The 21536-nt window shown below is 49.7% G+C and overlaps 1 protein-coding gene across 3 annotated transcripts in view; it reads left to right on the top strand.

Annotated features, from left to right (window-relative positions):
• The window catches only part of GGT5 (gamma-glutamyltransferase 5), a 28721-nt gene extending 8483 nt beyond the window's left edge, over positions 1–20238 (top strand). Inside the window, exons 1-12 of one of the 3 annotated variants that reach the window (XM_032310071.1) lie at positions 8618–8830; positions 10700–10830; positions 11655–11750; positions 12240–12435; positions 13017–13174; positions 13704–13850; positions 14699–14835; positions 15220–15410; positions 15804–15910; positions 16100–16218; positions 16342–16452; positions 18196–18836. In XM_032310071.1, the coding sequence (XP_032165962.1) occupies positions 8793–8830; positions 10700–10830; positions 11655–11750; positions 12240–12435; positions 13017–13174; positions 13704–13850; positions 14699–14835; positions 15220–15410; positions 15804–15910; positions 16100–16218; positions 16342–16452; positions 18196–18342 (1578 nt within the window). In that variant the 5' untranslated portion in view covers positions 8618–8792 and the 3' untranslated portion in view covers positions 18343–18836. Of the gene's footprint in view, positions 1–8617; positions 8831–10699; positions 10831–11654; positions 11751–12239; positions 12436–13016; positions 13175–13703; positions 13851–14698; positions 14836–15219; positions 15411–15803; positions 15911–16099; positions 16219–16341; positions 16453–18195; positions 18837–20072 lie in introns of those variants that run through there. The other 2 variants (XM_032310070.1, XM_032310069.1) reach the window with 2 other exon arrangements.
• The last annotated feature ends 1298 nt before the right edge of the window (positions 20239–21536 follow it).

The following is a 21536-nucleotide window of genomic DNA, read 5'->3' as shown; positions in this document are numbered from 1 at the left end:
CCAGTATCTAATCAGTGATCATCATTTTTTTTTTAGATTTATTTATTTATTTATTCATGTGACAGACAGAGATCACAAGCAGGCAGAGAGGTATGCAGAGGAAATGAGAGGGGGAAGCAGGCTCCCTACTGAGCAGAGAGCCCGATGTGGGGCTCGATCCTAGGACCCTGAGATCATGACCTGAGCCGAAGGCAGAGGCTTTAACCACTGAGCCACCCAGGCGCCCCAGTGATCATCATTTTTTAAAGTCTCCTTTAATCTAGAACTATCTCCTGCTTTTTTTTTTTTTAAGATTTTATTTTATTCTTTTGTTTTTGACAGAAAGAGACACAGTGAGAGAGGGAACACAAGCAGGGAGAATGGGAGAGGGAGAACAGGCTTCCCACTGAGCAGGGAGCCTGATGTGGGGCTTGATCCCAGGACCCTAGGATCATGACCTGAGCTGAAGGCAGACTCTTAACTGAGCCACCCAGGTGCCCCTATCCCTTGCTTCTTAAAATACAAACTGATCTTCTATGACATTAACAGTTTTTAAAGATTGATTGATTGATTGATTTAGAGAGCATGTGAGTGGGGGGAGGGGCAGGGGGTGAGGCAAAAGAGAATCTCAAGCAGACTTCCCTTTGAGCTTGGAGCCTGATGTGGGACTCAATCCCACGACCCTGAGATCATGACCTGGAATGGAAATCAGGGGTAAGCTGCCTAACCAACTGAGCCAGCCAGGTGCATTATAACATTAACATTTTTAAAGAAGCCTGTCCCATTGAATCACAGCCTTGCTTCACAATCTTGGTTTGTCTGATTATTTTCTCATTATCAGATTCTGGTTCAACACGAAATCTCCCCCATCATTAGTGATGTTAAGTTGGATCACTTCATGAAGGTGGTATCTTCTAGATCTCTTCATTGTAAGGCTATCATTTTCTTTATTAAATTAGTAATATATGGTCTGATACTTTGAGACCAGATGAATATCCTTTTTTCAAACAACACTTGACCCCCTGTTTTAGCATCTATTTTGGTCCTTGTCTGAATAAATTCGTGTTTGCAAAAAGGTGACTTCTAAACCTGTCATTTCTTCAACATTCATGAGTTCGTATTGTTCTGTCAAAAAGATCCCCTCCTCCCCAACCTAGATGTTCTTGAATGTCACTGTTGACTCGAGGATTTTTTCAATTCGTTGTTATAATCCATCCCTGTTCTTCTTTTTGATCCCCAAGTTGTCACAAATTTGACGAATGGGAGCCACTCTAAGCCAGCAACTATATTCTTTTACACAAATCCATTAGTCTTAGAAAATTTTCTTGACTTCCTGCCCCAAATGTTCCAAGATCTGCTTGTACATTCCCTCAGCCAGATCCGAAATCAGGAATCAGTAGAGTATAGTATTTCAGAAACCAAGATCTGAGGGCTAGGGATGTTCACGGAGACAGGGAAGACATTGCTTCTACATTGTGTCCATGAACGGAAGCAGAAGAAATGTACAAATATCTTGAGTCTGTACCAAGACCTCCAGCTGAGATCCATGACCATAGGCTTCTTTCCATCTTCCTCTGTCTGACACTGTGTGTCTCTTCCACTATGGTCAAAGAAGTTCCCATCAATGTTAGTATATTTACATATTGACTCTATTCCCAATAACCACAAAATAGTTTCAAAATTACTTCAATAAGACCACTATGAACAACAAGTCTACTAAGTAAAATCTGAGATGTCTTTGCAGGTTTGTTGTTGTTTGTTTTTGTTTTATTGTCCTGAGGCTATATTACATAAAAGATCAGTGGTGAAATTAAATTATTTTTCCTGTGTGGTTATCAGTTCAATATACCATTAGCTTATTTTTTTTCAGTTTGTATTGTTTTAGGGTTTCCGTTTTGTTTTAATTTTAATTTTGACTATAAGTCAAAACTATGTAAAGAGATATCCTCAAAGATCTCATTCACATTACCTTCATCCTGTTCCTACTTAGTCTTTTAGAGGGAATAATTTTCATTGGTCTCTAATTTCTTTTTTTCCTGTTTTTTTTTAACTTACATATCATTCTTTTCGTTTTCTTTTTTGCTCTTTCCTTTCTTTTTTATTTTATTTTTATTTTTTAAATAATTTTTTATTTTTTTAAATAAACATATAATGTATTATTAGCCCCAGGGGTACAGGTCTGTGAATCGCCAGGTTTACATACTTCACAGCACTCCATAGCACGTACCCTCCCCAATGTCCATAACCCCACCATCTTTCCTTTCTTTTTACTATTATTTCTGTGTTTCTGTTTGAAAAACAGCAAATATATCACTTATTGTCTCTTTTTTGCCATAGCTTTTTATATCAAGAAAGACTTGTATTTTTGCCGTAATGGTTATTATATTTCCGTTGAGATCTTTATTGTATGTTATATATGCAATTATAATATTAGATGTATAATTATGGTACTTTTAATTCTGCTTTTTTGGAATATTCTTTGTTTGCTCCTCTGATGATTAAACTAGGCTATGGTGCCTAGTCATTTGGTCAAATACTAGTCTAGAATTTGCTCTGAGGGTATTTTTTAGATGTGATTAACATTTCATTTAGCTGACTTTAATAAAACATTACCCCAAATGTGGGTGGGCCACATCTAATCAGTTGAAGGTCTAAAATGCAAAACCAGGTTTATCAGAGAAGGAATTCTGCCTCAAATCTATGACATAAAAATCCCATCTGGGGGGTGCCTGGGTGGCTCAGTCCGTTAAACCTCAGCTCTGGTCATGATCCCAGGGTCCTGGGATGGAGAACTGCATCAGGTTCTCTGCTCAGTGGGGAGCCTACTTCTCCCTCCACCCCCCATTCATTCTTTCCCTCTCTCTCTTTCTCTCTCTCTCTGAAATAAATAAAATTAAAAGGTTAAAAAAAATCCCATGTAAGTTTCTATCCTCGTGGCCTGCCCTACAGATTTTGAACTTGCCAGCTTCTGCAATAACATGAACCAATTCCTTAAAATAAAAATCTCTCTCTGCATCTATTCCATTAGACTTATAGACTTCCCTACTATGAGTAATATTGAAACTACCTAGAAACCTCTTTTTTCCCCTGTTCCCTTTCTTTCCTAAGAGGATATAAAGGGATATGAGATATCTTTTTACTCTCAATTAATACCTAGCCGTCAATCAATAACCTTATTCTACTTCTTACATAGCCTCCCCATTCACACTCCCATCCTCCTTTTTTTTTTTTTTTAAATCCACACAACAGGCCTCACTACCCATAATAGCTAAAGCTGTTTCTACTATGTTTTCAGTTAATTTTCTCTTTCCACCAAATGAGTTTTCTTTTTTTTTTTTTTTTAAATATTTTATTTATTTATTTGACAGACAGATCACAAGTAGGCAGAGAGGCAGGCAGAGAGAGAGAGGAAGAAGCAGGCTCTCCGAGGAGCAGAGAGCCCGATGCAGGGCTTGATCCCAGGACCCTGGAATCATGACCCAAGCTGAAGGCAGAGGCTTTAACCCACTGAGCCACCCAGGCGCCCCCCAAATGAGTTTTCTGTCCAGACAATCATTAAAAGGAAAATTTTAATTGGTTCACTTAACACAGCCAAACATCTGGTTTCATGTGCAATAACACCGGCACCTTTGCTTTTATCAATACTGGGGCCTGTAAACCAGAGTATTTTTTTTTTAACCTGCCATTGACTGGCCCATAAGTCAAAGACAACAGTCATGTCCTCAAAACAAAATCCCCACTCCATTTTTATGGTTGTACTGTGCCTCCATTTTCAGAAAAATAAGCATTACATTGCTATCCTGTTTCCATAATAACTATCATTTTTAGTCTAAGATCTATGGGTAATTATATATTTAATTCCTACTCTCACTCATGTCGGAATCTTTCCCGTTATTTTGGTTGTCTGAAGTCTGTTCTCTATAAGATTCTTCAGAAAGTTTTCATGCTGAAAATATTCACTGAGTTCTTGCATGTTCATAACAAATAGTTTGCGGCCTTTGTAGGTGACGGTCAGTTTAGCTGGATATAAAATCATTGTTCACATTTCCTTTCCTTGAATGTGTTGATTATAACCCTTCCTCAGTCCTGGCACAAAGCATTGGTGTTGAAAAGTCTGATTACAATCTGATTTTCTTTCTCCTGTAAGAGAGTTAATCTTTTTATCTAGATGCCAAAAAATTTTGTTAATAAAGTCTGATAGGTTTATTAGAGTATACCTCAGTGTTGGCTATTCTGAATTGATTTTCCTAATGTAGTGAAGTGCCCTTTTCAATACAGAGTAAATCTTGCAGTTTTTTTTTTCTCTTTAAATCAGGAAAGTTATCTTGAATTATATTGTTTATTATTCATTCTGTCCCAAAGATTTGGATTTCCACCTTGGGACTCCTATTAAGTGTACATTTTATATTCTTGCCTATCTTTTGTATTTTAAAATCCCTTTTTCATTAAAAAATTTCCCCTTTTCATCTTCTCTTTCATTTAAGGAACCTCTGTAGGTATTTACTCTGTGTTTATCTTTGTTCGGCCTTCATTTCTTTTTCTTTTTCTTTTTTTTAAGATTTTGTTTATTTATTTGACGGAGAGACAGAGATCACAAGTAGGCAGAGAGGCAGGCAGAGAGAGAGGGGGAAGCAGGCTCCCCGCCAAGCAGAGAGCCTGATGCAGGGCTCGATCCCAGGACCCTGAGATCATGATCCAAGCCAAAAGCAGAGGCTTTAACCCACTGAGCCACCCGGTGCCCCACAGCCTTCATCTCTGAGAGTTTTTTCTCCTGTGTTCTATTCTTTCCTGAGTTCTATAATTTTGGGGTTTTTTTCCTATAATTTTTTTAAAAGATTTTATTTATTTATTTATGAGAGAGAGAGAGAGAATGAAAGTACAAGCAGCTGGAGCAGGAGCCAGAGGGAGAAGCAGGCTTCCCACTAAGCAAGGAGCCGGAGCCAGGACCCTAGATCACAACCTGAGCTGAAGGTGGAGAGTTAACTGACTGAGCCACCCAGGTGTCCCTATAATTTTGTTTTTTAATTCCTCTTTTCCAGTCTCTTCATGGGCAGATTTTCTAATTCTGATGTCTGCTGCCCCTTCATTGCCTCTGTAATCCTTTTAACTTATTTTGGCACATCCTGAAATACTAATTTGCTGTTTACATCTGATTTGTAAGCTTGTCTTTCTGGTATGGGGTGTGACTTCAACATGTTTTTTTGTTCACGTTCAAGCAAGATGAATTTTCCTATACTTTTAGGCTGGAAGGCAGGTCAAAATAGTTTTTATCAGTTCATGGCTCTTGAATTCCTTCTGCTGTTTCTGCAAAATGATTGGAAATATATACGGTCTCCTACTTTCTGATACTGTTTTCTCTTTCCTTTGCCTCTGTGGTTCCAGTCCCGTTCAGTTTGCTTCTACTAAAGCAGCTTCTCATCAGGGCGGCTCCCTCTGCCCTGAAGGAGAACGTTGGTTTATTCATTTTGAGAGTTCTCAGGATCCAGAACTATTTGGCAGCATGCCTTCCCTTGGCCTTCCCTTTCACTCACGCATAATCTGGTGCCAAACCCAACCTTTAACACTCCTCTGAGTAAAGGTTCTCAGATTGTTTGGTCCTCCAGACTTCCCTGTGTGGCCCTGTGGTGAATGTGGGAATTCTTCAGACCCACTGCCTCCCTTCCCCAACATATAGTGTGTTATTAGTTTTAGAGGTAGAGGTCTGTGATTCATCAGTCTTATATAATACCCAGTGCTGATTACATCACGTGCCCTTCTTAATTCCCATCACCCAGTTACCCCATCCCCTTACCCCCCCTCCCCCGACCTCCTGCAACTCTCAGTTTGTTTCTTATGACTAAGAGTCTCTTATGGTTGGTCCCCTTCTGATTTTGTCTTGTTTTATTTTTCCCTCCCTTTGCCCATGAACCTCTGTTCTGCTTCTTAAATTCCACATGAGCGAGATCATAAAATTGTCTTCTGGTTGACTTATGTTGCTTGGCACAATACCTTCTAGTTCTGTCCACATTATTGCAAATGGCAAGATTTCATTTTTTTAATGGCTGAGTAATATTCTATTGTGCGCACACGGGCACGCGCGCGCACACACACACACACACACACACACACACACACCCCACATCTTCTTTACCCATTCATATGTCCATGGACATCTGGGCTCTTTCCATAGTTTGGCTGTTGTGGATGTTGCTGCTATAAACATTGGGGTGCACATGCCCCTTCAGATCACTACATCTGTATCTTTATGGTAAATACCCAGTAGTGCGATTGCTGGGTCATAGGGTAGCTCTGTTTTCAACTTTTTGAGAAATCTCCACACTGTTTTCCAGAGTGGCTGCACCAGCTTGCATTCCCACCAACAGTGTAAGAAGGTTCTACATGGGGGTTTTCTTTTCTTTTCTTTTTAAATATTTTATTTATTTATTTGAGAGAGAGAGCGGGAGAGAGAGCACACGCAGGGAGGAGAGGGAGAAGCAGGCTCTCTGCTGAGCAGGGAGCCCGACACAGGGCTCAATCCCAGGGCCCTGAGATCATGACCTAAGCCGAAGGCAGATGCTTAACCAACTGAGCCACCAAGGCGCACCTGTGTGGAGGCGGTTTCTAAGTCATTTGTATTATTTCAGTTCCGTGAAACTTGCTGATATGTTTATATAAATATTTTATGTGTTCTTGAACATTCTTGTGTGTTCAGCTTCATGACCGTTGGATGCTGCGTCCTGCACATGTCGGCTCAGTCATCTTATCATAGTGGTGACATCCAGATCTTCTATAGCCTCACTGATTTTTCTCCTGCTGATTCTAGAAGTTTCTGAGAGAAGTATGTTAGTCTCCTCCCATGTATATTTGTCTATTTCTTTGCATGCTGCCAAGTTTTGCTTTATATGTTTTTTAATCTGTTAAGTGTACACACATCCAGATTTTTATCTTTCTATTGAGTTGAGCTTTTTATGATATTAACGTGTCACTGTTATTTCTAATAATGTTTTTCTTCTTAAAGGCTACTTTGTCTGAAATTCATATAGTTATACATGTTGGTTAATGTTCACATGATATATATATATATATCTATGTATATATATATATATATATGTATTTTGTTGTTTTATCCCTACGTCTCTTAATACATTTTCTCTATGTTCTTTACTTTTTTCCTTCTGTATTTAGATTTTGATATTTTTGTATTGAATTAATCTTTTTTTTTTTTTTTTAAAGATTTTATTTATTTATTCGACAGAGAGAGATGACAAGCAGGCAGAGATGCAGGCAGAGAGAGAGGAGGAAGCAGGCTCTCTGCCGAGCAGAGAGCCCGATGCGGGGCTCGATCCCAGGACCCTGAGATCATGACCTGAGCTGAAGGCAGCGGCTTAACCCACTGAGCCACCCAGGCGCCCCTGAATTAATCTTTTTTTGAAAAAAATCTGTGTCCAGGGTGCCTGGGTTGGCTCAGTTGTTTGAGCATCTGCCTTCGGCTCAGGTCATGATCCCAGGGTCCTGGGATAGAGCCTCACATGGGGCTCCCTGCTCAGCGGGGCGTCTGCTTCTCCTTCTGCTTCTGCCACTCCTCCCTGCTCATGCTCTTTCACTCCCTGTCACTCTCGTACTCACTCAAATAAATGAATAAAAATCTTTAAAAATTTTTGTGTCCAGGGGCGCCTGGGTGGCTCAGTGGGTTAAGCCTCTGCCTTCAGCTCAGGTCATGATCTCAGGGTTCTGGGATCGAGTCCCGCATCGGGCTCTTTGCTCAGCAGGGAACCTGCTTCCTCCTCTCTCTCTGCCTGCCTCTCTGCCTACTTGTGATCTCTCTGTCAAATAAATAAATAAAATCTTAAAAAAAAATTTTGTGTGTGTGTCCAATCTCTTGTTAATGCACTGTTAGCACTGAGCTCCTAATTCCATGTTTTAAAATTGCCATTTCTCTGGGGAAATCCTTCATCTTGTCTTTTATATCCTTAAATGTAGTTATTTAAAATCTGTGGTCAGACAGTTTCATAATCTCGAGGTCCCATGGGTCTCTTTCTCCTATTGTTTGTGCTTTCTCTTGGGCTTTGTTTATGTTGTATTATTACTGCCTTGTTTGCTTGGTTATTTTGAAGACAGCCTTTGCAGAGTGTGTCAAAAATTGTTCAAGATAATTGTTAGAAATAATTTGAGGCCCAGGATACCAACATTCTGGAATGACTTTAATTCCATTTGACTGAGAGTTGATTTGAAGCTGGGCCACTGGGCTTGTCAGGCCTGGCCCGTTTCTCGTTTTACCCCCAGAGTGAGGACAACCCATCGCAAGTCCGGTTCACCAGCACACCCAGGCTCCGGCCACACAATGATGTCAAAAGCACTATGTGGCTTCTTGGCCCCTTCTTTCAGAACTGGCAAACATTTTGAGGAGGGAAAGCTATCTCCAAATGCCAGACTCCTCTGTCTCTAGGCCTGCATTTCTTCCCTGCCTGTGATGCCTTTATTTTTTTTTTTTAAGATTATTTATTTATTTGAGAGAGAAAGGACATGAGCAGGGGTGGGGGAGCACGGAGGGAGAGAAAAAAGCAGGCTCCTGCAGAGCCCGGTGCAGGGCTAGATCCCAAGACACAGATGGTGACCAGAGCCAAGGGCAGACGCTTAAAGGACTGAGCCATCCAGGCGCAACCCCCGTCCCCCGTCCCCTGCCCCCGTGATGTTTTAAAGTAGATGATTTCCCTTTGTCTGGCTCTTCTAGTGGTCTGTGGGAAATTTAATCCGAATGATTTTGTTTCCCATTACAGCGATGTCTGATTTACATTTTGACAGACGATTTTGTTAAAACAGAAGGGGGATGGCAGATGTTGGGGACCAAGGAGGAGGCCGTCGCAACAACCCAGTAAGAGATGCCTGTGGCTTGGATCTGGGGATGAAAGAAAGTGACCAACCGAGAGTGGCTCCAGCGTTCACAGCCTAAGCAAAGGGGTGAAGGGTTGTGTCCTTTTCTAAGATAGTGATGGTAGAAAGGGAGCCATTTTGGGGGCAGAGGTGAGAAGGAAGTGGAGTTTAGGTCACGTTGAGAGAGAGATGCCTTGGCGCCTGGGTGGCTCAGCCATTAAGCATCTGCCTTCAGCTCACGTCATGATCCTGGGGTCCTGTGTTCCAGCCCCGCATTGGGCTCCCTGCTTGGCGGGAAGCCTGCTTCTCCCTCTCCCAGCCCCCCTGCTTGTGTTCCCTCTCTCTCTGTGTTTCTCTCTGTTAAATAAATAAAATCTTAGAAAAAGAAAGTGAAATACCTCAAATAAAAACTTAAGAAAGAAACAAACAAACCCAAACCAAATAAAACAAAAAATGAAATGCTTCTTAGGCACCCAAAGGAGGTATCTTGTGGACGGCTGGGGTGTGCCTGGAGTTTAGGGGAGAGGTCTAAGCTGGAGGTAAAACTTGGCTATCATCAGAATAGAGTTGCATTTTAAGCCCTGCGCCTAGATCAGCTCATCTGGGAGAAGAAAACAGGTGCACAAGGACGGAAGACTGAGCCTGAGGCCCCCAACAGCACGAGGTGAGGGAAGTGGGGAGAAACCAGAGCATGGTGGCAGGCGGTGGTGGGGGCCTGGAAGCCGAATGCAGAAAGCACTTCCAGAAGCCAGGAATAATGGGTCAGGTGACATAAGGCTTTTGTGACGGGAAGTTTTTGTTTTTTAAATAGTTTTCCAGTTTGTCTTTTGTTTTTGTCTGTGGTGTTTTAATTTTGTGAGGCATCTGTGTTTCTCCCTGCCTGGATGTGACCATCTTCGTTGTGTCATGCTGCTGGCTTCCGCCCCTTTTCCCAGTCCAACATACCACGTGTCCATGCTGTAGCCATGTGTGCCCATGGGTGGGCCCAGAGCAAGGACATTGGCTCAGGGGAGCTTGTGAGCCGAGGGTTGGAGGGGGGTGTCAGGCTGAAGTGCTGGAGCTGAGGGAGGATACTGGGGTCGGAGGTCCTATGGGGTTGGGGAGGGGAACGGGGTCCACTCCCTCTCTGGGCCTTGGTTTCCCCATCTGTAATTGGTTTAAATGCTCACTTCCTGGAAGTTTTGTGGAGGATTCCTTAGTGTTCAGGAAGGGCCGGCCTCCAGTGAACTGCTCAGGGCTGTGCCCTAGGAACAAGGTCATTTCCTCAACACAGGCCAGTCTGACTAGACCCATGGAGCTAAAAGGTCTATCCCTTGGTGCCCACAGACAGGTGGGAGACTGAGACCAGAGAACGTTCCCACAGACACTGGAGCCCCAGGAGGGGCTGGGGAACCCATTAGCCCAGGCCCCTGGTGGCAGGGCAGGCTCCTGGGATCACCTGAAAACAGTCCAGTCTTAAAAGGATTGGGACCTGTGGTATCCCCAGTAGGATGCTGAGTGGGAGCTGCCTAGGCTGGGCTCCTGGACTGCTGGGGACTGGGGGGTCTGGCCCAGGCAAGTGAGTCATGGCTGCTGGGAGGGACTAGGGAACAATGGTTGTAAAAACACTGCACAAACTGAGAAGTACCTTATGTAAGGCAACAGGGAGTGTAAATGCCATTATGATTTGCAGTCTGTAGAGAGCTATGGACCTGTGAGCAGCTGGACTTGAGGGGTCAGCCCAATGTAGTCTCCGACCTAACCCAGAGTTTGGTTGCTGCAGAAGGTCACCCACATGTCTCCATTCCCTGGTAAATGCCAGCTGAGGAAGCCCATGTTGGGAGGCTGGGGCCAGGGAGCCAGACCTCTTGTTCTGTGTCATGTTCCCTAGAGCCATTCTCCAGCAGCAGGGCTCACCTGTGGATGCCACCATCGCAGCTCTGGTCTGCACTGGAGTCGTCAACCCTCAGAGCATGGGCCTGGGCGGAGGGGTCATCTTCACCATCTACAATGCAACCACGGGTGAGTTCATAGGAGGGTCCCCATGGCGAGGACAGGCTGGTCCACAAGCGCTAACAGTGAAGTGCTTACAAACATCCTAAGAGTTTGCCATGCACCCACACCTCTTCCTGGGTCCTCTTGGTGCCCCGCACGTCCCCCACCTTGTCTGTGCAAAGCCACTGCAGCCCATCTCAGATGGGAGCACTGCCAGGGAGGAGGAAATTCTTCTGCCCTTCAAGGTCCTTCTAGCTAACTATTAAATTGACAAGAGGGAAAGTGACAGGACAAAATCAAATTTAACTTCCTATGTATGGGGAATCCACACAGACATGGAAATCCCACAGACAGACAAAATCAGCTGTCTAGCGGATAGGGGTCTGGGACTTCAAAGGGAAGGAATGCAATTCACAGGAAGATAAAGAAGAGTAAACATTTGCTAAGCAAATGTGCACGTGGCCACTGGGAAACAATGGGACCCACAGGACTTTTACCAAAGGCCTCGCAAGGTCCCTCCCTGTCTCTCCGACCTAGCTTGTATCCTGCTATAGTTGTCTATGATGATGGTTCTCTTCCTGGAGAAGGTCTTCTGTCTAAATTCTTTCAGGCAGTAGTAGGGGGGGAGATAGAAAGCTCTTCTGGATTCAAAAATAATCTTCAAGGCAAAGTGGTCCATTTTGGGGTGGCCTGCTTTTGGCCCCTACAGCACAGAGTCAAGTTCAAGGTACAAAGAGAGAAACAGGCCTAGAACAGGGCCAGGAGCATATGAGGGGAGCGTATGGTGTGGGGTGAGACCCAGAAGCCACAGGAGTGCCCCTGAGTGCTCACGTGCCCTGACCCAACTCCAGGAAAGGTGGAAGTCATCAATGCCAGGGAGACAGTGCCTGCCAACTACGTCCCGGGTCTGCTGGACCAGTGTGAGCAGGCCCAGCCACTGGGCACAGGTGAGACCCTTGGAGGGACCACCCTCTCATCCTACCAGGCCACTGAGGCTGACTAGAACCCTCCCCTGAAGGGGCTTTGTGGACAGGCTGTGACACCCTGGTGCCAAGGGAGCCCCCCTCGAGGTCCTGACCCCCCGGAGTTGAGAGTCTTCCTGGGACAGGGCTTTCTGAGTAGGGAGTGGTAATCCAGGCAGAGGGACCAGACTGGCAAAGGTCTGGAAGGTTCAGTGGCGATGGGGTGGTGGGTGGGGTGGGAGGTCCTGGGGCCAGTTTGGACTGGGCCCTGAGGGAAGGCAGTGGGGAGCCACGAGGTGGTTATGTGGGGAGTTGAGCGGGGAGTGACAACGTCAGGTGTCTGGGCTCCAGAAAGCTCATTCCGGCTGCCATGCTAGGGGGACCAAGTGGGTGGGGCAAGTGTGGGGTGGTGGAGAACCCCTGCGGAAGGCTATGGGGCTAAGGGCAGGAACATGACATCACTGGGCCTTGTAGGGGCCCAGTGGATCGGAGTGCCAGGGGAGCTCCGTGGCTATGCTGAGGCCCACCGCCGCCACGGCCGCCTGCCCTGGGCACAGCTCTTCAGGCCCACCATCTCCCTGCTCCGAGGGGACTACCGCATGCCCTTCATCCTCAGTCAGTTCCTGCAGAGTGACTTCCTGCGGCCTTCCTTATACAAGACATCCCTGAGGTGAGCACTGCCTCAGGGGCTCCCTGGACTCCTGCTCAGCTCCTGGGTTCAGGGTCTGGCCCGTCTGCCTTGCTCCCACCTCAGTTCCACCCAGCCCCTCCTTGAACTTGAAGGTTGACCTGTGTGGGTGTCGGGGGCCTGAAGGCCGGGAAGGCTAGTGCTTTGCTGTCCCAGTTGACAGACCTTTGAGCTAGAATGTAATCAGAGGGGCTCAGGCCAGAAGTTTACATCCAAGTGACAGGACTCCAGGATGTGGATTTGGGCTCTGCCACTGCCCTCTGGCCCTGCCCTCTCCACCCCCACCATATCCACGCCAGCCCACTGACCATGTCTTCCCAGAGGTGTCCTGGGCCCGTGTAGGGAGGGTGTCCTCCCCGGGCCAAGGTGATGAGTGAGGTAAGAGGTTTCAGCACCCCCTAAGCCTAGAGGAGCCATCTCCCCTGATGTCTACACCAGCTCCTCAGGACCCCAGACCAGGACTGCCTCCCTATAGGTTCCCAAGGAAACCACAAGAACCCCTGCAGGAGTGTGTCTGCCTTCCGGGGCCCGGCCCCACCCTGAGGCTACCCCCAACTCCCCAGGGAGCTCTTTTTCAACGGCACAGAACCCCTGAGGGCTCAGGACCCATTCCCCTGGCCCGCACTGGCTGCCACCCTGGAAACCGTGGCCACGGAGGGGGCAGAGGCCTTCTACACAGGGACGCTGGGCCAGACGCTGCTGGAGGACATTGCCAATCAAGGTCAGCTGCGCCGAGGTCCCAGAGCCCCTGCCCCTGCCAGAGAAAGAGTTGGGCTCTGGGTGCTAGGGGTGAGGCAGGCCCTTCCACAAGCCTGCCGGAATGTCAGCTTCTCCCAGGACTCAGGGAGGCCATGAGTCCAGGCCTGTCCACTGCTGGCCCCAAGGACCCTGTGGTCAGGGCCCCTGGGGAGCAGAGCCCCATAAATCAGCGAATTAGTGCTGGCGATAGTGGGTCACAGTGGGCTCCTGGGCCTGGAGCTGGCTACCCTCACAATATGTCAGAGGCCAGCTTCCACTCACCTCCCTGTCCTCTTCCCACCAACCTGCCTGCCTCTGGCCTCCGTCCACCCATCCCTCACCTGGCTCTAGGGCCCAGCCCTGGCGGCACTGCCCGCAGACCCTCCATCACCCCTAGGGTTCTAAGAGGCTAGGTGGATGTGGGGAGCCCCACCACATGACCTGGGATCAGGAGCTGTCACTCTGCCTCAGTTTCTCCATCCATATTTGGGGTCTCTTTCGTCTCACCTCAGGCAGCAGGCTGACCCTGCAGGATCTGGCATCCTTCCAGCCGGAGGTAGTAGATGCCCTAGAGATGCCCCTGGGGGACTACACCCTGTACTCACCGCCACCGCCTGCAGCGGGTGCGATTCTCAGCCTTGTCCTCAACGTGCTCAAAGGTGAGACTCCCCCTCCGTCCCACCCAGAGTCCTGCCCCACTGGCATCTCTGAGCCCAGCTGGAGCTTTGGGCAGCCTTCCTCTTCCAGCTCAGCCCCTCCTCAGACACCAAATGGAAATGGGTCAGGACGTTATGCCCTAGAGCTGGTCTCCGGCGCAGTCCACACAGTGGGGCTTTGCTGAAGGGTTGAGGTCATCCACCCAGGGAGTCCTGCCCTGCAGGTGGTGAGCGGCCTGGCCAGTGTGTGCCCCTAGGGCTGAAGTCTGGCCTGCAGGATGGCAAATGGAGGTGGGGCGGGGGGGTTCCCAGTCGTGCCCTGGTTTGGGGCGGCCCGCTGCTGACTGTGTCAGTTCTTGGAGACTACTGTGACGGAGTTGAAGCTTAAAGCAACAGAAATTTATTTTCTCCTAGTTCTGGAGGCCAGAAGTCCAAAATCAAGGTGTCAGCTGATCTGTGTTTCCTCTGGGGACTCTGGGGGACAATCTGTTCTTTGTCTCCTCCAGCTCTTGGTGGCTGCGGGCATTCCCAGGCTGCGGCTGCGGCGGCACCCGTGTCTCTCCCTCTGCTCACACAGCCTCCTCCTCTTCTCTGTGTGTCTGTTTTATACGATTACATTTAATTGTGTGATTACATTTAGAGCCCTCCGGATAATCCAGGATAATCTGCTCTTCTCAAGATCCTTAACTTAATCACACATTTTGCCATATAAGGTAAAATTCACTCCTTTGCCCTATAAGGTAGTATTCACAGGTTCTGGGGATTAGGACATGGATAAATCTTTTTTGAGGGGGGCCAACAGTCCACCCACCACACGGGGTGACCCCGACCTGCGCCCATCCCCTCCCCAGGGTTCAACTTCTCCTCAGAGTCGGTGGCCAGGTCCGAGGGGAGGACGAACTTGTACCATCACCTCGTGGAGACGCTCAAGTTTGCTGGGGGACAGAGGTGGCGGCTGTGGGACCCCCGCAGCCACTTGGATATCCAGGTGAGGTGGCCTGTGGCCGCTGGAGAGCCCCCTTCCCAGCCCCCAGGGTTCTGCATGAACAGAACAGAGGCTGTCCCTGGACCCCGGGAGTCTGACTGGGTGAGGTTGGAGGTGTGCGTACATAGTTTCAGGACAGGACAGTCTGGCAGTGGCCCGAGGCAGGGAGGGTGAGGCAGGTCTGCAGACTAGAAGGGACCCCTGAGTGGCAAGTATTAGAAGGACAGTGTTGGCACCATAATTCAGAGGACGTGGAGGACAGGCAGGGTCTGGGTGGGGGCAGCTTGGGCTGGAGGAAGACAGACTGGGGAGGGCCTCTCAAGGGACCCTCTTCTCTGTGGAGGGTCATTGACCTCATTGACCTTGCCATCTGCCCGGCCACCCCAGAACGTTTCCCAGGACCTGCTGGGAGAGACTTTGGCCCAGCAGATCCGCCAGCAGATCGACGCTCGGGGAGACCACCAGCTCAGCCACTACAGCCTGGCTGGGACCTGGGGCCGCCAGATGGGCACGTCGCATGTGTCTGTGCTGGGGGAGGACGGCAGTGCTGTGGCAGCCACCAGCACCATCAACACGCCGTATGTGCCTGACTGACCCCGGGGTGCCCTCCTTTGCTCCCTTAGCAGGTCTTACGACCCCCCCACCCAGTCTCCCCTTGCTTGTGTCCAGAGGGCAGTACCTTGCTTTTCCCTTCGCTGCCTCCTTTCCGTCAGAAGGGCCACTCTCCTGTCTTCTCTGGCTGGAAGGCTGCTGACGGGTGGCCATGAGCCAGGACCTGCTCGGGGATGAGGTTTACCCAGAAGGATGTCCTGACAGGGAGGCCCAGAGAGATCTTTGGGGGCAGTGCCAGGGAGAGAATAGCGGCCCCAGGGTGCTAGCAGGCTGTCACTTGCATGAGGGGGTCAGGCACGTGTTCCAGGGTGGGAGCCTGGAGCCTGGAGCTCCAAGCCCAGACCCGACCTCACCTGCAGCTTTGGAGCAATGCTGTACTCACCACGCACTGGCATCCTCCTCAATAACGAGCTTCTGGACCTATGCTGGAGGCGTCCCCCGGGCTCCCAAGTCACCCCCCAACCCGGTGAGCCTGAGGACCACACTGGTGGGAAGAGGGCAAGTGGGCAGGCCAGGTGGTGCAAGGCAGCCCCTGGGCCAGCCCCAGTGTGCACAGCAGTGAATGGAAACACAGATGGAGGCAGGCGGGGGGGGGCTGCGTCTGGAGGGTGCTGGCTGTAGGTGGGGGTGCGGGTGACACCCACCTGGCCTCTAGTTCCAGGCGAGAGACCTCCATCGTCCATGGTTCCCTCCATCTTGGTCAACACAGCCCGGGGGTCAAAGCTGGTGATTGGTGGGGCTGGTGGAGAGCTCATCATATCTGCTGTGGCCCAGGTGAGTTGGGGAGCACCTGGCTGGAACATCCCCACTCCTTGTGGGGGAAGGAAGGAGCTGGTGTATGGTGGCTGTGGTCAGTGTCCCCTCCCTCCCCTCCTGTGTTCTCCTTCTCTTCCCCAGGCCATCATAAACAAGCTGTGGCTTGACTTTGACCTAAGAACTGCCATTGCAGCCCCTATCCTACATGTCAACAGCAAGGGCCATGTGGAGTATGAGCCCACCTTCAGCCAGGTAAGGCCTCTGTCCCTGCCACCACCAGGACTGATGCCTCGGTGCATGTTGCTCAAAGCCCCCAGTGGGATCTCAGCCACTGAGTCTCTTCAGCTGGGCTCACTTCCCCTTCTGGGGCCATCCATTCAGAAGCTCAGTGTGGGAGGCGCCAGGCCAGTCTTATGGCCCCTGAGGCAGAGAACAGGGTGTCATCCATGCTTTTCCCAGGCCCGGCATCTCTGCCCCTTGGTTTCTGCTCTGTTCTGTTCTCTCCAGATGCTAGTCTTCCTGGCTGTGGCTTTGCAGACTCTCTCTCATGGTGATCTGTTTCCTTGTGGGGCTTGTAGCTTTCATGTGTGAGTTTATTTGTAAGAGTAGTAGTCATTTCCATCTGAGGCTTGGGTTTGCATTAGTGCTGGTCCTTATGAATATTTCTTGGGTTACCCCCCTCACAAGCAGGTCCCCAGAGCTAAATTCTCTCATCTGACTCCCTGCCCCCAAACCCCTGCCCCAATATATAGTCACCTTCTTCTCTGGGCTGGGAGATGCCCTTTGTTAAGGTCTTTTTTTTTTTTTTTTTTAAGATTTTATTTATTTATTTGTCAGAGAGAGTGAGCACAGGCATACAGAGTGACAGGCAGAGGCAGAGGGAGAAGCAGGCTCCCTGCTGAGCAAGGAGCCCAATGTGGGACTCGATCCCAGGATGCTGGGATCATGACCTGAGCTGAAGGCAGCCACTTAACCAACTGAGCCACCCAGGCGTCCTTTTTTTTTTTTTTTTAAAGATTTTATTTATTTATTTGACAGGCAGAGATCTCAAGTAGGCATAGAGTCAGGCAGAGAGAGAGGGGGAAGCAGGCCCCTTGCTGAGCAGACAGCCCGATGTGGGGCTCAATCCCAGGACCCTGAGATTATGACCTGAGCCAAAGGCAGAGGCTTTAACCCACTGAGCCACCCAGGCGCCCCCCTTTGCTAAAATCTAATTTATTTTTATTTATTTTTTATTTGTCAGAGAGAGAGAGAGAGAGAGTACAGGCAGACAGAGTGGCAGGCAGAGGCAGAGGGAGAAGCAGGCTCCCCGCTGAGCATGGAGCCTGATGTGGGACTCGATCCCGGGACACCAGGATCATGACCCGAGCCAAAGGCAGCCGCTCAACCAACTGAGCCACCCAGGCGTCCCTGCTAAGATCTAATTTAAAAGTCTGGCAGCTTTTGAAGGCTTTGAACTTCATGCCTGGGGTCTGTATAGCCAGCTGGGGTTTAAGGTCCTCAAAGCTGCCTTGTCCATGGTGAGGGGCTCTTGGTGTCAAGGCTGCCTCCCGTGGCCCTTGGAGCACTGAGGACCATACAGTGAGGAAACATTACTCCAAGGGAGTTTGCAATCCCTGAGAACCTTGGCCCTGGGGCCTGGAGACTAAGGATTCTCAGACTCTGAGGTGCTCTGCCTCCCTATATAGGGTCCTCCCCATGGTGTCCTCAGATCCAGGCCAGAAACGGTCTTGCATCTCAAGCTCCTTCTGGCCCGGGTGATGTTCTCTCTGCCATGCTCTGCAGAGCCTGGCTTCTCCACTGGGACTTACTGTGGGAGGCCATGGACTCCAGGCCCTCCAAATGAGGCTAGAGCCACTGTCCTCCAATCCTTACCACCACTGATGCCCAGTCCTGCCTTCTCAGTTGGGACACAGATCTCTGTCTGGGCCCTAGGCCCTCAACAGGTGGAGCTAAGCTGTCTTCACCTGTGCACTGGCCTTCTCTCCCCTCCAGGAGGTGCAGAAGGGGCTCCAGGCCAGGGGCCACAACCACACCAGGAATCCCTTTTTCCTGAATGTGGTCCAGGCAGTGTCCCAGGACGGGGCCTGTGTATATGCTGCAGCGGACCCGAGGAAAGGTGGGGAGGCCTCAGGCTACTGAGGAGACTGCTCCTGAGAGCTGCAATCCGGCCCCACCACCAGTGTGTGCCCAGGCCTGGCCTTGGCCTTGGGACCAGGATCTGGACCTTCTGGCGGAGGGTCAGTCTGGGGCTGCAAGAGGTGGGGACAGCCTGGAAGATGGATGACTGTGGGGGCTGAGACTTCTCCCAGAGCCCCTTGTGGCCCTGCCCCTGACCACCCCCGCCCCCACCAAGTCTTCCCTAGGCCTCTCACCCAGGACTGTGGCGTACCCTTACCCCAGGCTACACTCCCCACCTGTATACTGTCTAGTCCAACATTAAAGAGGATGGTGGACCTCCGCCTGATTTGGGGTCTAGTTGTGGGACGGCACCCTTAGAAAGCACACTCACTGAGTTCCTACAGTCCTCCATGACACACCAGCATGGAGGTGTGGAAACCGAGACCTAGCAACCGGCTGGCCTCACTCAGGCCAGCCCTGGACGGAGGTGGCACCCCACCACCCGCTGGGCCTCTGCAATATGGTTGTCGGGGGCCTGCGTGTTGGTGGGAAGGCAGGGCTGTGGCCAAGAGGCACCTGCCCCTGACTCTCGCCAGGACCATCTCTGGAACTTGTCCTCTGTGCCAGGAAAAGGTCGGATGAACTAGGACCTGAGACCCCCACCCCAGTCCCCAGTCCCAACAATTGCCCATGTTCTCACCCTCAGCACTGTTGGCATTTTGAATGAAAGAGTCTTTGTTGGGGGGCTGTCCCCCCATTGTAGTGTGTTGAGCAGCTTCTCTGGCTTCTCCTTCCAGGATGCAGAATGCCCACTACCACCAGCAGTGGCCAAATCATCCCTAGTTGAAAACTACTGCTCTGGACCCTTTAGCCCCTAGTTGCTGAGAATGGCTTTGCCAGCTGCTGTGGTGGGCTGCCCTCCTGGAGGGTGCCTCACGGGACTGAGCTGGGGTTCCTGCCCCACACTGATTCCTGGGAGCACTGGGGGTAACCCCAGTGTCCCACAGGGGCACATCTCCACCTGGCAGGGTCTGAGGCCCGTTCCACTGCTGAGCCATTGGTCGTGGCTTCCCACCCCACTTGTCACTTCTGCCGTATGAGGTTAACATTCTCAAGTGCTAGGGATCAGGATGAGGACCTGATGGGGACCACACACGGGGAGAAGGGGGTAGATGGGGCAGATCTGTGATCTGAGCTTGACTGTGAGGGTCTAAGGGGGTATTCTGACAGACTCCAGGAGAAAGGACTGGGGACAAGGGTGGCTGACTTGGAGAAGGGGAACAGGCCTGCGATCATCACTGTGCTCCGTGGTGGACCTCGGGGCTGCTCACTGTTGCACTTGGGCATCCTGGAGACCACAGCTCCTCCCAGAGTCTGACTTCGGCAGGTAGTGGGAAGAGGACTTTTGGGAAGGGCAGGTCTGATTCAGCAGTCAAGGGTGCAGAAAAAGTGGGCGGAGACACGCAGGAGTTGGGAGGGTACAGTTTCTGACCTGGTGGGGTCCAGAGTCTGGCCCTGTGCTGTCAGGGGGGCCTCCCCTAGGGGAAGGCGCCTTGGCCACTGTCCCAATGTGTCCAGCACTTTGTTCACTGAACTTCACAACCAGCCGGGGTGACAGAGCTCCCCGCCACACTACTTTTGAAGCTTAACAGAAGTCCCAGGGCAGCTCTCACGGGCCCAGCAAGTCCCCCCCCCCGGGGGCTCAGTTATCACACATGGGCTGATGGGTCCCCACCCCCTCTCTGTACCAGGTTTCTGGATCATCAGACCCCATACCCACACACCAACTGTGGCCAGTCTCAGACTCAACACGCCCAACCACAAGCCAGCTCTGAGGCAACCGGAAACTCTCTGGTGTCCTCCTCTCTGACCCTGGGCACCCAATCCTCCCTCTCCCCCTCTGCCTGGCTCAGCCCTGGCCCCATCGCCTTATCCCTCTCCACCTCCTTGGTGCGGCCACTGCCTCCACCCACTCCCTACTCATGACAATCATGGGCCTTGAAAAATCCCGTTACGAGGCAGTGCAGAGCTCTCCTTGGTTCCTGGTGCCCCGAAGGAATCCCACTCTTCTCCCTCCCTGCCCATCCCACCCTCGGGGGCTTGCCCAGCCGGTGCCCACATCCCACAAGGACCACCAGCTATGTCCGTGATCCCACTTACCCAGCCGAGTCAGGGACTCCTTTGCACATCTTGCTATACAGAGGAAATCAGAACCAGGGCTAGAGTTTCCCCAAAATAACATCGGCACGGTACAGACCAGCTCCTACAGAATATGGCTAATGCAGGATCCAGGGAAAATGCATTGTCTGAAACAATTGCATGAACTATAAGCATCAAAATGAATAAAGGATCTAAGTGAAAGTTAGTAAAGGAGCAGTCAGAACAATCAGGAAAGCAAGGGGAAAGGCTCAATAACAACTGAAACTGAGACTGATAAATCTGGAATCAGGAAAACAGGTCTTTGAAAAAAAAATGGGTTATTCCACAGCTTACAGTACAAAAGAAGAAAATGCAAACATACAAAAGGAATGACAGCGGGGGAATGAGCTCAGATATAGAGGAACTCAAAAGATCATTCATCCAAATAAATTTGGCAAGTTCAATAAAGTAAATTACTCTCTAGGATGATGTAAGTAGGGTTACATGGGACATACGCTGGAAACATTATCTGAAATTCAAATTTAAGTGGGCATCCTATATTTTTGTTTGCTAAATCTGGCAACCTTTAATATAAATGACAGATCCAAGGAGGGGCAAAGATCTAGATGTGTCAACAATCACTGAAAAAATTAAGAACATTGCAGGAACACTGGCTTACCTCAAACACCCTTCTAGAAATTTCCTCAGGTGAAGTGTGTCCTGCCATTAAGGCCAGAGACCTGTCTTGCCAGTTAAGCCCCCGCAGGCAGGAGCAAGAAGGAAAATGTCTACATTCATTTGATGAAGCCAGCAAAACACCGACCCTAAACCTTCTAAAGAGAACGCCAGACCAGTTGTGTTTTTGAAATTCAACATGAAGTTCCTAAAAAATATTAGCATGGAGAATCTAGCAACACGTGGACACAATGACATGTCCCACCTCACCCAGTAGGGCAGACACCAGCGTTGCAAGAAAGGTCTTCTTCTTTCAGTGTATCCATGAGTGTGACTCTCATTTCTTCTCTTCTATCCTGAGGAGAAATGGTTTATCTCTACAGAGAATGAGGAAGCACTTG

This window comes from Mustela erminea, chromosome 13 (genome assembly GCF_009829155.1).
Source record: "Mustela erminea isolate mMusErm1 chromosome 13, mMusErm1.Pri, whole genome shotgun sequence".
Taxonomy (NCBI): domain Eukaryota; kingdom Metazoa; phylum Chordata; class Mammalia; order Carnivora; family Mustelidae; genus Mustela; species Mustela erminea.
Note: the sequence above shows the minus strand (reverse complement) of the source record. Positions and strands in the feature narration are given on the sequence as shown.